Consider the following 17156-nt stretch of genomic DNA (forward strand, 5'->3'; position numbering starts at 1 on the left):
GCGAACAATACGTTGTTTTTCGCGGAGTACAGTGTGTGTATCTGTTTCGGTTACATTACAGGCTACTTCATCGAGAGTATGATATTAAAAATTTATACTTTCTCTCTTTGCCTTCGCAAAATATGAAGCTATTACTCGTCGTTAATTAGCATCGTAGGTGTATTCTGCCGCGATCAAATTTGATTACGCCCTCAAAGTTTGTTACGCACTCTTTTCACGGAGTGATCGCTCGACCCTTCTAATCTGGGAAGTCACCCCGTTATATAATACAACGGTTGATTACATCGGGCGTAGTCACTCACACCACTGCCGGCAAAAGTGGAGTCTGCGTCATTTATCAAACTCGATGCCACCCCCGCGACCACCCTCACTTCTCGCTCATTTCTCTCTTTCTCTCTTCTTCCTCTATATGCCCGCGACATAAGCGTGATTTTCGTGACGCGATTGGTATTACTCGCCATGCTCGTCGACGAGAGAATCGATCTACCGAGTGATAGACGAACGGCGGAGGTCGGCATCAGGGTGAGAGAGGATTCTTTCTCGAAACATCATCATTTCACTTCCGTGCGACTCGCTTGTACGCCGTGCTTGGAATTCGTACGCGACGATCGATCTCCGTGCTGTAATGCGTCGCGAGACGAGAGAAGGAAATAGAGATTTCGTATGTGGTGGCTACGACTGAGACTCCGAACTTGTCCGAGTGCCTTGGAAGACGATGCATCTTCTTCGTACCCCTTGATAACGAAATATCTTTTAGATACAGCTGAACAATATTTTCCTCGAGAAAATAATGTTCACCGATGCGAAATAGAGGCGAATAATTTGTCGGTGGTATTTTCCACGGGTAATCAAACGTTGTGGAATATATGAACCATCTCCGAGGATTAAGTCGGAGTCAAGTCATGACGTGGTTATTAATCACGAGGATAATAGTTGAAGCTATATGCTGAAAGCGTTTCCAAACGTTTCGGCCCCTGATGCGACTCCCCTCCGATGATATTGTAACAAATCCATCCGAAAATCTTCGAGTACAAGTTCAATCGCTCTCATACATTGCTTATCATCCACATTAAATCTGGATACAATATCGAGATATTAAAGCACAAGGCTTCATTTCCTGACAGTATAAATCTATCAAAAAATTGAGCTGATATATAGCAGATACATACCAGATATATATGTATATATACATGTATCTCACTAATTCTTTTATTTGATAGAACGAGCTTAACAGCTTGAGCGGAGCTAATGGAAGTAAAGCTTTAAAAATACGAAACCGATTATAGCGATTGCAATCGTCATTTTCCAGACTCATCGGAAACACTCTCACTCTCCCTGTCTCTCTTTCAGACACGGACATCCGGGTTTTTGCTGAGGCCGAAGTTCGTAAGCGCATGAAACGACAGAGCCGCGCATCCGAATGCGTTTTAGCGCGGATCAAATGCATTACGCGTATTGCGTGCGGAGACCGCACGCATACACGGAGCTTATAGGCTGCATGCGGAAAGGATTACTGTTCACCGGGGAAATTATTGGCGCTCTACGCTATGAAGAGCCTAAACCGGCCGCGACAGCGGTTACGCCGTCACCGTTGAAACGGTTTAAACTGTCATTACCTGTCGATCAAAGAAAGCGCGGCTCTCTCTGCCCCTCCCCCCCCCCCCCCTCTCTCTCTCTTTCCCCGATCGATGACCGCTCTCGTACGTCAGATTTGTGGGCAACAATAGGCCGCGCACGTAATGACCCCTTATTGGGGTTTAATAACGATTCTGCGTTGGATTTCGATTCTACACGACAAAGTTTGGAAATTACGTCGGTACGTTTGATTGCATCCCGCATACGTAAACAGTGCCTGCACTTCGCTACGCACGCAAATTGCTCGGTACGAGAGTCATTCTCTCTCGGCTTTCTTGTAAAAACAAACAGCACCTCTATCTAGTTTTACAAACTGAGAAATAATATCAGGATCTATTATTTATTTAAACTTCATTAGGAGTTGATTCACATATGAAAGGAACGATTTTGCTAAAGTATTATATCTCAAAATTTAGCTAGATATACTGATTTGAAAATAATTTTGTTCGTTTAAATAATTATAAAAATAATTCTGTAGAACGCTCGAAACGATTGTTAGAATGTCAAAATCTTTGCAACGTTACAATTATGTTTGAGCTTCCTAAATAATTTTGATGGGTCAAGAAAATTATTTTTAGATCTGTTATTCAATCTTTAGCTAAATTTTTTACTTCAGCAAAATCGTTCTTTCCGTTTCTCTATCAATTGATATAATTGGTGGCTTTATTTTCGACAAAGAAAAACATTAACTTATTTAAAACACTGCAATTTTCGTAAGAATCCAAGAAGTACGAGTTTATTAAGTTTTAACTGTACTATTTTTCTTTCTCTTTCTTTTTTCTCCATCTTACTAGGAATGATTTATTTTTTCGACTCTCGACATAGTTTGCTAACATGGTTAGACATGGTTAGAGGTCGTTTTTAAGGAAGTCGAGTGAGAGAGCAGGGAGTAAAAAGCAGCGTGGAGTACCGTCGTAAAAATTGGTGAGCTCTCAACAGGGAGGAACCTCAAATGCCCTCGGGTAGGTGCTAAAATCTGGGGCATAAACACTGACCGCGACATAAAATGAGTCCCGAAGTATCGAATCGTCCTCTTACCGCTTCTTTTCTCGTTCTTTCCCGGCCGCATAAATCACCGCTGCCTTCGTATTTATATTCATAGGCGCGTTGAGGAAGATTGAAGAGCCGCGGGACCGCTGGGAGTTGCTCGTAAAATCCGTTAGATTGTAAAATATTGTTGCGACGAACCGAAAGAGACCGACCGTCTTCCGGCGGATACGGAAGGTTACGAGAACCTCGTCATTATACATGTCGGCAATCGTCGTTGGAGGCGCTTCCTTTTCAACATTGTGTGTATATCAAATTACAGGGCACAGTGAAATGACCTAATGATTTATCGCGGCGTATGATTGCGAGCGAACGTGAAAAGGGACAATTGCTCCTGACGACAACGGTATCGTATTAAGCCGTTATTTTCTCATTCTTGCTTAATCTTCGTTCAACTCTGTTGCGTATGAGAGATTGCAACGCATCTGCCGTAGAAACGTCGTGGATATACCACGTTTCAACTTGAATTATTATACGGATAATAGTCGCTTTTGTGAGATATACAGATATGAGATTTCATTTCTTAATGGTTAACGACAACAACAAGAAAAAGGTAATTCGCGAAAAGCTGTAAAGTCTGCCTTATGCGGTACACCGCTGCATTTCTCACCGGTATGGGCAGTAAATATTTACCGTCGTCGTGCGGTAACGATATTTGACATACGATCTAGGAGGTCGATTACTGCGAAAAAAATATCCACAATATTACGTCATCGAAACTCTGCTGCAATAACACTCGCGGCGTTTAGGCGAGCGGGTGGCTAGGCGATCGACCGCGTCGCGAGTCGTCTAGCTGGAAACCGCAGCAGACTCGTAACGCTCGTCTGGTGGAAGTCTACGAGCCTCGCGAGACGTCGATGAGTAATGCGACGTGAACGGCTAGTTATTAATCACTATACAAGCCCAAGGAGTCGCACCGGTATTTAACGGACACATCTCCGACACGCGAGCGTGCTGTCTGAATATCGATCGTGTCTTCCACTCGAAGCAAACACGCGTCTAATTGCTCGATTACGTAACTGCTACTCGTAATAAATGATAATTTTTTTTTTATGCCTTGAGAAAATATCTTTTCGTGTACATTTTATTTTTTCGAATGATCTGTTACTTCACGATTTTCCATTCTGTCGGCTGTGCCTTCAGGCAAAGCCTGAACAAATAATTCAGAACGTAATAGAATTAATCGACCATCTCCTATATTCGTGGAAACCTCTCTTTGTTTAGTAACTTTTCCCGATGATACCTTGAAGCACACTCTCTAAATTAGATATAGATCTCGCATCTCTTGTCGATTGCATAAGCGCGCGTTACTCGGAGCTGTTACCCAATCGAGGAGCGAGCTGCGCGGCATCGCAGCGTAATTGTTGATTTTGAATTATGGATCGGTTTGCTAACCTTTCACGTTCGCAAATATCGCATTAACTTGAGTACGGCTCGAGGCACTATTCTGCCTTGATTAAGCGGTATCCTGGCATTGTACCACTCCGAGATGCCTCGAACACATCACAATCGTGCGAATGGCAATGGGTACCTACTGCGGCACGGTAGACGTCGTCCGAGATATCGCATCGACGTTTACAGACGTATATTAGACGTACGCGATTGTGGCGAGCGAGCACGAAGGTAAGCCGAGGAGAGACGTCAATCCATTAACCCTTCCCTTGTCTATCATTCCGCCAACAACGTTAATCGCGTATATCGAAATTAGGTTCGATTAAGTGCACGAACAACGTTGAGAAGGAGGAAAATATAACATTCCAAATGCGGGAGAGACACGTGTTAGCGAGTCTCTACGAGCGCTCGAAGCAACCTTGAGGCCACACCGCGCAAACGGGAGCGCCGACACGCCGCTCGATCGTAATTAACGCAGTATGGCGCTTTATTTATATCCGCGCGTACATTACGTGTCTCACGATATATATCCACGCGCGTGGGTATATAATATATACGAAGCGATGCGCGATCGGGGTTCGAGCGTAGACATCGGCACGTGTTACGGGGAATACGGGAGGGTTCGATCCTCCCTTCGTCGTCGTCCTCCTCACCGACGCGACGCGACGCGACGCCACCCGGCCGACCGTAAGGCAGCCGGGATGGTGGGGCTTGACAGTGACAGATGACCGCTGTCCAGAGTCCAATACGTATACCCACTGGACTGGTCGACAGTCCATAGTGCCGTGGAAGCACCTCCGTAACACATTCCCTGTCGCGCCCGCGCACACCACGTGCGTGCTACGCACTCTAGTAATTCGACGCCGCAACAGCCACGGATACACCGCGAAATGTCACGTACCGACGACCTATCTCCCGACGACACAGGTCGCACCATTCATCGCGCCACTGACCCCTCTTGCTTTTGCTCCCGCACGCCGCGGTGAGAGAGTTCCGAATGTTGGCATTCTTTATGAAACTCACCGACGCGAGTTTGGACAGACCGACAACCATTGGCTCATCGTGGATCACGGATCACGTTCCGTCGAATGGAGATCCGGGCTATTCATGATGCTCGATGGTATTTTGGAAGACCTGATGTGTTCCGGGTGGCGCTGCGTGGATATAATACCCGCGGCTTAATGGATATATCTGGGAAAAACGCGTTCCACACGCGCGCGGTGACGCGAACCGTGCGTGCATTCGGTCGCCGCGTATGAATCGAAATTCGCGCGGCGAAACCATTTTCGTCCTTGATTAAATGTATTATCCCTGGTATTCTCGCTCTCCGTGCCCGCGTGTAATGAAACGCGGCATTCGGCTATTTCGGAGTTTCGATTTTGGCATCCGCGGCTCCATTATGCACACGCGGGTGGATACATTTTTCAGGAGGCGACAGTAAAAAAGCATTACCCGCGAATAATTGGTACACGTATGCGCTGTCGCGCGCTATTGGCTTCTTTAATCGCTTAACAGGAATATGCTTTCGATTTTTAATGTTTTATCTTGAAAAATGTTACATATATGCAAATAAACATATTCGAAAGATAATAGAAAAACGCATTTTTGAGCTTGCATTTTCGAGATTTTTATATTATAGATTTTCCTTTCAACGTGACTAATTACCGTAATTGTTTAACATAAATGTTCCATTATTCGCTATTCAGTATAGAAGAAGTTTAAAAACCGTCTGTCATGTTATATAAATCCTCCTGAAAAAATAATACTTATTTCGCGATGATTATTTTTAGTCTGTCAAACAACATTATTTTTGCATCCACGAGTAATTGACGAAATGGGAAAGTTTCGTACGCTTATAAAGGATACCTTGTATATGTCCATCGTTATCATTAGCGAAGAGAATTCGGCCGAACGTTCGCGTTCGTGTAAGTGGCCGCGATTACTCTGCCGGAAACAATCGCGACACTCCATTCCGCGCAAGGCTAATCAATCAAATCCAAGCCGGACGCGAAACTTCTCCATGGTATCAGCCTGTGGATCCGGGTTTATCCTTCGTCCTAGAGAATCAGCCCCTCTGGCCTGTGTATCTGCCGGGGATGATACCCGGACTCGACTCGGAATTCCTCACGGCACTCAAGCGACCCTTGACTAATTACCGAGGGATGACTGGCATCTTCTCTCACTTATCTCTATAGCCTGCTCCCTTTCAATCGAATTACTTTTTCTAGATATTCACTGGCGCGACGCCCCAATTTTTTGGCTAATTGACCCGTGGCTGTCCTGCGGGAGGAGGATCGGGAGACGGAGTGCAGCGGCACATTTGTCTTGTCACCTCAGACAGATTGAATTCGTTGGTCCTCCTGAAGAAGTAACTGATGTGAGATCCTCCCGATGCCGCCCGTTAACTTTTTCTCGAAGTCATCGCGAGTGATTCTCTATTTATCGAGAAAGCCAGGAGGAAAAACAGTCGCAGTAGTTTTTACGACATTTTTTTTTCCTACACACGATTTTTCTTTATATCGTCGCCAACAATTAATGCCTTCTGTCTTGTACAAACGGCGGCTAACTTAATCGCGACGTTATACGCGCGCCACCGAACTTTGTTATATCATTCTTTATTACGGCGTACTTCCGCAGCTGCAGACAGAAATGAATTTTACAGTCGCGTATTAGCGATTCCCACTGTAAAGTGCCCCTTTTATGCCGACTGCCGAAATTGTCCTAACCGCAGATCTTGTTTGTAGCTGAGCGCGTTCACCATTCTTTTCTACTACGCGGTGCATGCTTTCTCCCCGCCTTAAGTCTTTCGAGGACTTTCAATTTAGCGTTTTACGATTGTTGATAATAAGGGTGAGGAGGGACCCAGGTGGTGAGTTTCGCAGCCGATGCCGCTCCCGCATCCGTCGATCCCCGCCCTTCCTTTCGTTCCTCCGTCCATAACGACGATTTCGCGCGACGGCGGCATCGAAAGGGCCTTTTGTAAACAGCCCTAATGCCTGGTTACGACTTCAGTGCCTCGTCGCGCGGCCGCCTCGCCGGGCGTTCTTTATGATATTGCTGGATTAGACTGAAATATTTCACACTTGGAGATATCTTCCGTGCTTACGTTTTATGACAATGCGCGCCCGTTCGCTTCCTTTCTTCCTTCCTTTCTTTCTTCCTTACCGCGAACTGTCGTAAACGTACTAACTAGATGCGCTCTCGTCTCGCGAGATTCTGTCTGCTGAGATAGCATCCTGGTTCTCTCCAGCTAATCTCCATTCGCAATTACATCTCCATTCGATGATGCCAGAGCTCGTGGGAGTTTCGAAGTTATTCGTGTTTTCTTGTGTATAATTTTACTACCATTGTTCTCCATATTTTGCCTTTCTTAATTTGGAATATATATATTCCAAATATATATATGAATGTAATATATATATATATATATATATATATATATATATATATATATAAATGTAAATACACACCCTTATAAACTTTGACTTTGATTTATTTCGCGAGAAATATATGTTCCTTTTACATATATATTGTTTTGTTGTTCTTATGTATTCATCGCATGTTACATTAATATCTATATTTCTAATGTACGCGTTGCTCTTTAAGAAATGGAACATGTTAACGTATCCACGTTATCTTGGAACGCGATAATAAGCAGACGAGTTGCTTTCGATTGCCAGCGGAAACCGAGGCGTGGTATGATAGTGATATGAATAATTGCGGTGACAACGAGGATAAATAATACATCGACCGACGTTATCTGCTGGCGATGAATTACGACTGCGCGAAACTTAGCCGCGGGCGAAGCAGCAAGTTGGTGCTTTAAGGGGTAGATCTTAATCTTCGGTTGGAACTGTGAAATGAGGGATCGTCTCGAGGTGACGAGGTCGAATTCCGACGAAAATCATCCGTTAGCCTCCCAATCTGATCTTGTCACGTATGTAATAAAGTGGAAAAAGGGGACGCTTGACTCTCGCCTATTGATTAATCTTTTTTTATAAGAATGATTTCTGCGGAAACAAAATACACACGGATATAATATTTTACATAATTATCTCTGTTTATATGTTTAAATATTTTAGAAATATATTTCTGTTTAGGAAAAACGAGCGAGATGATTGACACAGCTGTCAAAGTAATCTTATTAAAATTTGATACGGCAATCTTATTAAAATTTGATACGGTTGGTCTACCTTATGTTATATTTTTTTTCTTTTTTTCTACTTTCAATCTAAGCAGCATAAAAATAGCGTAATTTGGTTGTTAAGCACTAACCTCTTAGGGACGAAAATACGGTTTTGGCGCGACCGGTCGAACATCTATACGAGTGTTTTTCGGGATAGGATTTGAAAAATGCCGAATCCAATTTCCTTGATGATGTCCCCCAGGGAGCAAGGGGCCGCCCTCGCTGCCAGTCCTCGACCCGGATGCGTTTTCGTCGCTTTCGCGCACTACTCTCATCTCCCCGCTGCAGTCAGCTGCTGAAAACAAATAGGGTAAGAGATAACTGGTTTCCATGACCGCTTCGGCGATCGAGCTTTCTTACATCTACCCTCTAAATTTAGAAAATTAACAGCTTGTCTAAAAGGGAGATCAAGTTACAGTCTTTCGATCCGACAAGCTCGTATTTCTGTTGAAAAAGGCTCGTCGGTCTTACAAATAGCTGTCGAACGTGACAAATACGAGACACAATGTTTTACCAACCAGACTTTCTACAAGCATCGCAGTGTTTTCTTGTAAAACATGATTTTTTGAAAGAGCATTTTAAAGTGCTTACATTATATACTAGAATTAATAAAAATTTCGGTAGAAATGTATTCAATTTGTCTCCGTTATTTGTAGTATTCGTAAGGGTGAAACTTTTATATTCCTTTCAGTAGCCATGCAACCAGCTAGTGGAATGTTGATAATTAATGCACACTACAAATTGACTCCGCTGATCATTGGTCACGAAAGGGACCATTGCACGACATGGCTTCGACATTGTGATATCTTACCATTACATTGCCAGCACCGCCCGTAGTAATAATTACGATAAATGGTTTGACTCGCGCGCACTGCTCTCATCAGTGTCACTACGTGCAACAATTTAACCGTAAGGTCGCGAAATTATATCAACAAACCACCTGCACGAATCGCCTTTCGAAATCGCGTGGCAATGCGTGCATTGCAGCGAAACGTTGAATTAATGCCGCGGTCGTTATCGGGTTCTAGATCTGCTCGCGACCAAGGAACTTCACCGAGCGTGAAAGTCAGTCATTATTGCGGCGATTGAAAAATTCCATGGACACGGCCGACGACGTCTTTCCTCCCCGTCGTGGTTGCGATTGAACGAACGCTATAAACATTGCTGCATGCACGGAAAGAATGATTTTGTTAAAGTGTCTAAAAATTTAGTTATATAGATACAGATTTGAAAATAATTTTGTTGCATTAAAATAATTATGTAAGGCACTTGAACCGATTGCTAGAATGCTAAAACTTTTTGCAGCATCCTACATATAATTAGTTCGAGCGTACTGTATAATTATTTTAATAGTCCAACAAAATTATGTTTGCTCCAGCTAAATTTTAAAATATTTTAACAAGACCATTCTTTTGTATGTATCTGTATATGTATAATTATTATTGTAGAAGGGAAAATTTGCGAGACCCTTCACCTATACGTCGTTATATACAATGCGGATTAATTAACGACGGTCGTGCTTAACCAGGGACAGTTCCCATCTCGGGGTCGTCATCGGTCTTCTGGCAGTTATATGTGGCGATCGTTTGGAAGTCGCGCTAATTAAGACTCGCGCCGTAATATCTCGGGCGCGCTATCCTGCTGTTTCGCCGTCGTTGCTTTAAGCTCGCCGGAACTTGCAAGAAGACCCTGGTCGGGTCGAACGTTTCTCCATGCGCTTCGAGAAATGGGCTCGTTTCGGCGACGAACTGCGCAAGATATATCGCAGCACATCCTGCCCACAGGAATAATCCTCTGTGGCGCTCGCAGGAATTGCGTAACATTAAACTCCGCCCGTGAACTTAGCTCAGGGCCCAAGAGACGAACAATGAGGTGACAAATATCTTAGTCCATCCCAGCAACCCCTGCGGCGGCTGTTTCGTTTACTTAAGCCGGACATCGGTAACTTCCAGTAGGGTCCGCAGAACTCGCTTAAGCGTCTGGAGATCGGCATGATACTGCGAACGACGAAATATTTGGAGCTATAGCTCTTAATTAATATGAAACAATTAGAATTTCTAATAGAATCTCTCTCGATTAATTTAAGTTTTAATCCGTTCACAATATTTCATTCTGGACGAGTCATTTTCTCGTTATTCATCTTTCGATTTTATTACTTAATATTTCTTTAAATTATTGTATCATCTTAGCGCGTCCGTTCCTAAGATCAATATTTTGAATGAACAGTGCTAAATGATCATCCATAGTTCTGCGTTTGCTTTACGTAATATCTTTAGTTCTTTTTTACTATGACATGTTTCATCAGCGTAACCAACAGTTTGGAAAACGGCGATTGTTTCCCGTTTCCTCGACGTCAATCTATCTTGATCGACAACATCAGCGTACGCGGATACGTCTCGTGGAACACTATCTTCGACACGTGTCGGGGACGTGACTGGAGCCGGCAATCGCCATAGAGGCGACGGTGCGTGTATAGTCGACGAAAGACAAAGAGATGCGCCGGCGGTGGCGTGACGAGGGCCCGGCGACGTTCATAAATAGCAATATCTGTCGGTTATCGAGAAGAGGCACGGTTCGGTAACGAGCCATCAGCGAGCCAGGGCCACATGGGTCCCCGATAATCCCGGGAAAAGGGGTTACTGAATATTTTCTCTCTCTCTCTCTCTCTCTCTCTCTCTCTCTCTCTCTTCCCTCCATGGAATGATTTGCGAAAATTTGAATCCCGCTTCCTCTTGGCTTCCCTCCCCGATCCGGAGAATCGTCTCCTTTCTGGCTTGCCTCTATTTATTCGACCATTCTGCGCCTCCCGACAGTCGAATCCATCCGTGCGTCGCCTCGTCCCTCGCCTATCTCTTTACACATTCGCCTCCCCTTTTAATGATTTTCAGAAGACGTTTCAGTTGTGCGCCACGACTTAAGCCGTAAGAGCGACACGATGTTAATTAGAACGGCGTCTCGGGGTGCCGCACACGACCCCCAGGAGATGAGACTTAGTGACTTGACTTGATTTCGAGGTTTTAGGCCAGGTTTGAATTAGGGATGGCTGTCTGTCGGCTTGTCTGCCTGCCTGCTTTGCTTGCTTGCTTGCTTGTGTCGGAGAAAAGTGGCGCCATAGGCAACCATCGCCGCCAAATCCCGAAGGAAGTTAGCACGGATTATAGGACGCATCCATCACTCGCTTCTTTCGTCTTCTAGCTGCAGAGTCGTCCGTAATATCGTCGGGATATTATTGTCCGTAATGCGCGTGACGTGGCGCTTGCCGACTCTTCCTGAACTCACTGTCCTTTATGGTTTGCTTGGAAAGTTGTTGCGTTAATGTGAGAGATATCAACTTATTCTATTACATTCTGGAAACATCAAAAGCAAGATATATGTTGTAATTGTATGTACTATACGGTAGATTGTATCTACTGTATAAATTCGTATTTCTTGGCAGTAAAGTTTCTTGTGTGCGTGTGCGTGTGCGTGTGTGTGTAAACTATATTTTATAAAAGTATGTTATTGTGTTTATCATCATAGAGAGATTATTAAATCGTTATTTCACTTGAGCTTTTATAAAGAAATGATAGATATTACGAGATTTTGATAACATTTTTAGTATTCTTATATATTTTGTATGTATAGCTTTTTATTCTGCGCGAAAAAAAAATATACTAAATTTTTAAATAAATATTTTAACAATTTATTTTTTTATATTTATTTAACACAAGAACCATTAATTGATTTAACTGTCACCATATTTTATCATGTAAATATTTACTGTAAGTAAATGTTTAGTTAGTACTATCGAAAAAAAAAATGTATTAAGATGTAATAAATTTTTTTTCAGTACAGAAATTAATATTAGGTGTTGGAATTAATTCGTAGCGTTTTACAAAGTATTTATAAGTTTTAAAAGTACTTTCATTAATGTATTTTTTAATGCTCATGTGAAATAAATAACATTCTTTCATTAAAAAACGCTACGAATTAATTCCAACACCTAATAACTTGCAGTACTTTTAAAGTTTCTAAATAACATGGTATGTGCAATGTTTTAGTAGACAATATCCTATTCTAAAGAATTTAATTAAAATTGTTTATATATCACACAAATTTCATCAAGAAGGATATATAAGGGAGAATGCGAGGATTAAAATCATAGGAGCACCCGGCCGTTGTTGAGTAGACTGCAATAAACTGGATATCATATCTAGACGTTGCTTCGAAGTTTAAGAAAGTGTCGGAACTTTTCCCGAGATATTACCCGGAACCTTTCGAGAATTTTAGAATTTCACCAAGTTTCGGCGACCAAGCGTGAAGTAACGACCTTCTCGCAGAGATGATATTGTCTCTGACGGCTTTCCGTCTTGAGACGGGTAGCTGATCGAGAAACTCCGCGTACAAATGCAAAAGCTTTGATCCTCTGTCGCCCATCCGACTGAAATTCACACCGCGCTTGCCGAAACGACGCTCGGCTAATTGTTTCGTTCTGAAACTCCAGCGGCATTGTGTTGCGCAATGATCGCTGACGTCCGTTCGTCGATCCGTCTGTGCATGGTATACGAAAGAGAAGCTTGATCTCCTTTTAAAAAGGCATTAAACCCGCTCGCGTTCAAAGGGGCGCGATCACAGAATAATATCTCATAATTAAAGCGAAGCCCGTAGCGGACGAGTATCAGTCAGACTTAGCGAAACGATCTGTCAAGCCACGAAAAGTCCGGGCTGGAAAATCTCAACCCTTTTACGCACGGTCACGTGACTTGACAGGCAGGGTACCCCTGGCACGTGGCCCAGGCTTGTGTTTTAGATACGCGTGTCAAGTCCCAAAACGTAACCTTCGTCTAACCGTTCTTCTCCATCCATGTTTTTCTTCGTATTTCCTCGATTTGTTATTTTTTTCAACACCGAGCTGCCACTTGCAGAAGGCGTGGCTGTCGTCGTATTCGTTTGCCGCGACGCCAACCGCAAACGTGCTGTCTGAAGGTGTTGGAAATAAGGAAAATAAGGAAAATTAAGGAAACTCACGTAAATCGAATGCGACCAGCCAAGTTTTTAATTGTATTATATAATAATTTTAATGATCCGTTTCTGTAATGTATTTTGATATTTTTTTTACGTAAGTCATTATTAGCATATTATGGAAAAAGATTTAATAACAACCAGCATGCTTTTTATTAAATCCTTCACGGCAATCAATTTGCTAAGAACATTCCGCATTCAGCTTGAGTAACTCGAATATTGCCCTTTGTCGAAGTTACGATCGCTGCGATACCATAGAAGGATATACGAGGCACGAAGAAAGAACGAGTGGAATGGGAAGGGAGATTGGGCAACTCGTGGTCCCGACTAATTCTTTTTCTAACTCTCTTTTGCTTCCTTTGGTCCTTTTTTACGGTGACGTCACGATGTCCAGCTCGCGTTCGAAATGGCGGAAGACGGCCACGTTAATGGCATCGTAAAAGTTAACGACAATGTTCCCTTACGATTTTCCACTATCCTTTCGTGCCTCCGACTAGACCGCGTAGTCGCCTCCTTCTCAAAGAACCGCGTCTAAAATTATTGTCGCGGACATGGAATTAATTTCCGCCCTCGCTGCAGACGATTGAACTTCTGTGCCGTTTGTAGCGGACTTTGATCGTACGTTGGGATTAGAAAAGCTCGTTGGATGCGATTCAAACGTTTTGAGCGAAACTGATTTTATGGGGTTCGACGACCGAGTTACGGCCCAGAATCTGGAGATTATCAAAAACTTCCTGTTAACACGAGTGCGTTATTCGAACCATTTCCTATTATATAAACTCGTCGTTAAATATAATTTTACAAAAATTTACAAAGTGAAGTGGAAAATACAATAGCATTTTCTATAGATCGCTACAATAATTCAGTTTTATTCTAAATGATGTTAATTACGTAAAAAATATTGAGACTTTGTTACAGTCTTATTTATCTCCTTGCAAAAGACTGGGAAACAAGGTGTAACGTCTTTGCATAATTATTCTTGGCGTGGTAAGATTACCGCTATTTCGATTGTATCGCGAGCTTCTCTATTCCAGGCGACGTAATTCCGCGACTAGGAATCTCCGGTAATTGGTAGGCCGCTTAGCATATTTCTGGTTCTAATCACAGACACTAGTCAGTAAGTAAGGGCGGTTTAAAGTCTTTGGTCGATCCCTCCGCCTCCCCGTCTTGCCACCCTCGTTGTACCGAGATAGGGGCTTAAGGGTGAGACCAATCTGCTTACAACCCCCTTATTCTGAATAATTAACCCGGGGGCAGAGGAGAAAGAAAGAGAGGGAGAGAGAGAGAGAGAGAGAAAGAGAGAGAGATCAAATGCGCGCGCTTTTTGCTCGTGTCATTTATTACCGAGACCACCTTGTTAGTTAACTTCGCATTTGAATGTGAATGGGCGTCGAATGAGCGCAGGAAGACAGGTACGTAGCGCGACGGGAGGTATGGTCGATCGATCTATCTTCCGGAATTTGTCACACCTTGGGCAAACACAGTGAGAGGGTGACTGGCGTTTTTTTCCCGCTGCTTTGAGTTCTTTCTCTCCCTCCCTCCCTCTTTCTCTCTCTTTCTCTTTCTCTCTTTCTTTTATGTCAGCAACAGCACCTGATTGTTCTCAGGTACGTTGGTACAGGCTCTCGCGTTAATTCGCCGTCATTAGTCACACGTCGAATTCGGCAGCCGGGAGCGACTGTGAAAAAATTTATTAACGCTCGTGCTCGACGCTACCGGGTTTCGCGTACAAAAGTGTGTATTTGCATGCGAACGCGCCGCGGCTTTCATTTGCCTAAGCCGTGGAGATCTGAAACGGGTCCGGGCTTCATTCAGGCTGATTTCAACCGCCACGGTTGTGAATGGCCGTTACGCGGGATGACCGGATTAATGGCGATTTTGAATATTTAATTAATGGAAGTGCGTGATTCGCTGGACTACGGGTATTTATATTCTTTTTTTCACCCGACTATGCTCCTTTTGTATTTTATTCGGTACATTTCTATCGCGTTAAAAATTCACGGAAAAATTGATGAAATTCATCTGTAACTGTGGTTCTTTTATATTTGATAAATGAGTTTTATTCATGATTCATTTATAAACTATTTCTCTTTGTTATTCGACAATAGCAAACTCTCTTAATTTATGTATAACGAGTTTTTAATATTTAACTTAAATATTTAACTTATTTTTTTTTTTTTTAAACACTGTATAAGTTGATAATGAGTAACACTGAAGCAACTTATATTTTAATTTAATTCCGCGTGCACTGTAAATTCTCAGAGCCTCTAAAAGTCTTTTGTTTGTCGGGTTGCTCGAGGAGAAGATTAAGGGCTGCCGCTGCAATTATCTCGATTTGTCAAGTGAGTGGATTATCACGCGAGGTCATTGGAACGTTACTTTTAATAACGAGGGTCGTTAGGCCTATGACAAATTTCGCGGGCGACCGCCTGCTTCGCGCTTGGTTTGCCGGCAGATGAGAATCTTCAATAGAAATTCATTTAATCTTTGACACGATATTAATTAATAACGGACTAAAGATAGTATCTCGACGTGATACTTGCGGAGGGCCTTGATCGCAAGATTTCGTCTTTGATGTATTCATTCGTATTACATAGATAGCAAATATATATTAATACATATATGATTTAGGCATTCAATTATATATCATTTATATGCACACTATATACATATATTAAAATTGTATACAAATTATATAATTATATACGATAATAAGTAAGAAAAAATAATAGCAAGAAATAGAATAAGATTGTAAAATGAGTAACGTAGTGTAAAAACACTGACTTTCACAATAATTCATGAAAATAACCGGTTTTGAAACAACTTGTTTACAGGTACGAGAGTTGCGGAACAGCTGGATCCTCACGAGACTTCTTTGATACGTTGCAACGTCAATTGACAAAAAAAAAAACAGCACCATCGCCACTACCCTTGACAACGATCGTTAACTCTTGTTCTGCGATGACCTCGAGCCATTTGCGCTTTAGCCGTCGTCCGTGCACGCCGACTGAGTAAGTACAATCGTTTTTAGACCATACTGTATAAACCCTACGGGCGGAAAGGGGTTAGGGAAGATCATTATCAGAGGCTTAACCACGCGAGAATTTTTAATCAGAGGGTGCGCACCCCTCGGGATAATACCGTTGCTGTCGATAAACGCGAAATAATTGTCACACGGCTGTGTTTAATGTAGGATCGCGACGTGAACCGTCGATGGACAATACTTACGCGATCGACGCTTTTCGAGTAGGTGCTACCCCATAGGATTACCCGGTACAGGCCCAGTCATCGAAACCATGTGGTGACATTAGAAGCGCGCAGTGTTACGAGTTACCACTTTGCATTAGATTCCTCGCCAGCACGAATGGCCCGATTAAAATATTTTAAATACGCCATGCGAGACTCCCACTATTTCTCCGTGCCTGTTTTAATCAGCGCGAAAATTATGTTGTTGGCTATTCCGGCGTCAGAAGTACTTCGCGAACATGCAATTAGTGAGGTCACGTTTCTCGTAATTACAATAGAAAATATGCGCTGTGACATAATTAGTCGAAGAATCGCTCGCTTCTCGAGAAGATAAACGTTACGAAAATTTATAACATTTAGAATCGTTCAATATTAAACTTCCCGAGAGTAATTCCTACGCATTCGACCCGGCTTTGACTCCCGAAAGCACTAAACTAAACGAACCATAGATAGAATTCGGCTCCTGGGAGAGCACTGATTAGCATCATCTTAAGGTCGTATACGGCGCCGTAAGTGTGCCGTCCCTTTGGCATTCATATGCAAAACTGACCAGATAGTGACCGCCGATTTACATAACGTTAGATTGACCGTGATTTCATTTAACCGAGGGTTCCGCCTCTGCACACGCCGATGCTTACAGAGAGCTTTC

The 17156-nt window shown here is 42.9% G+C and overlaps 1 protein-coding gene across 5 annotated transcripts in view; it reads left to right on the plus strand.

The window, feature by feature from the left end:
- The window catches only part of LOC105154034 (uncharacterized), a 205930-nt gene that overhangs the window by 114645 nt on the left and 74129 nt on the right, over positions 1-17156 (plus strand). For all 5 annotated transcript variants that reach the window (XR_015545446.1, XR_847152.2, XR_015545445.1 and 2 more), the window contains one exon: positions 16096-16272. Coding sequence is in view for 1 of the 5 variants with exons in the window: in XM_087407140.1 (XP_087263266.1) it covers positions 16096-16140 (45 nt within the window). In the remaining 4 variants the exon portion in view is untranslated. The remainder of the gene's footprint in view (positions 1-16095; positions 16273-17156) is intronic.

The sequence above is a fragment of the Acromyrmex echinatior genome, chromosome 6 (genome assembly GCF_024713525.1).
Source record: "Acromyrmex echinatior isolate Ae372 chromosome 6, ASM2471352v2, whole genome shotgun sequence".
Taxonomy (NCBI): domain Eukaryota; kingdom Metazoa; phylum Arthropoda; class Insecta; order Hymenoptera; family Formicidae; genus Acromyrmex; species Acromyrmex echinatior.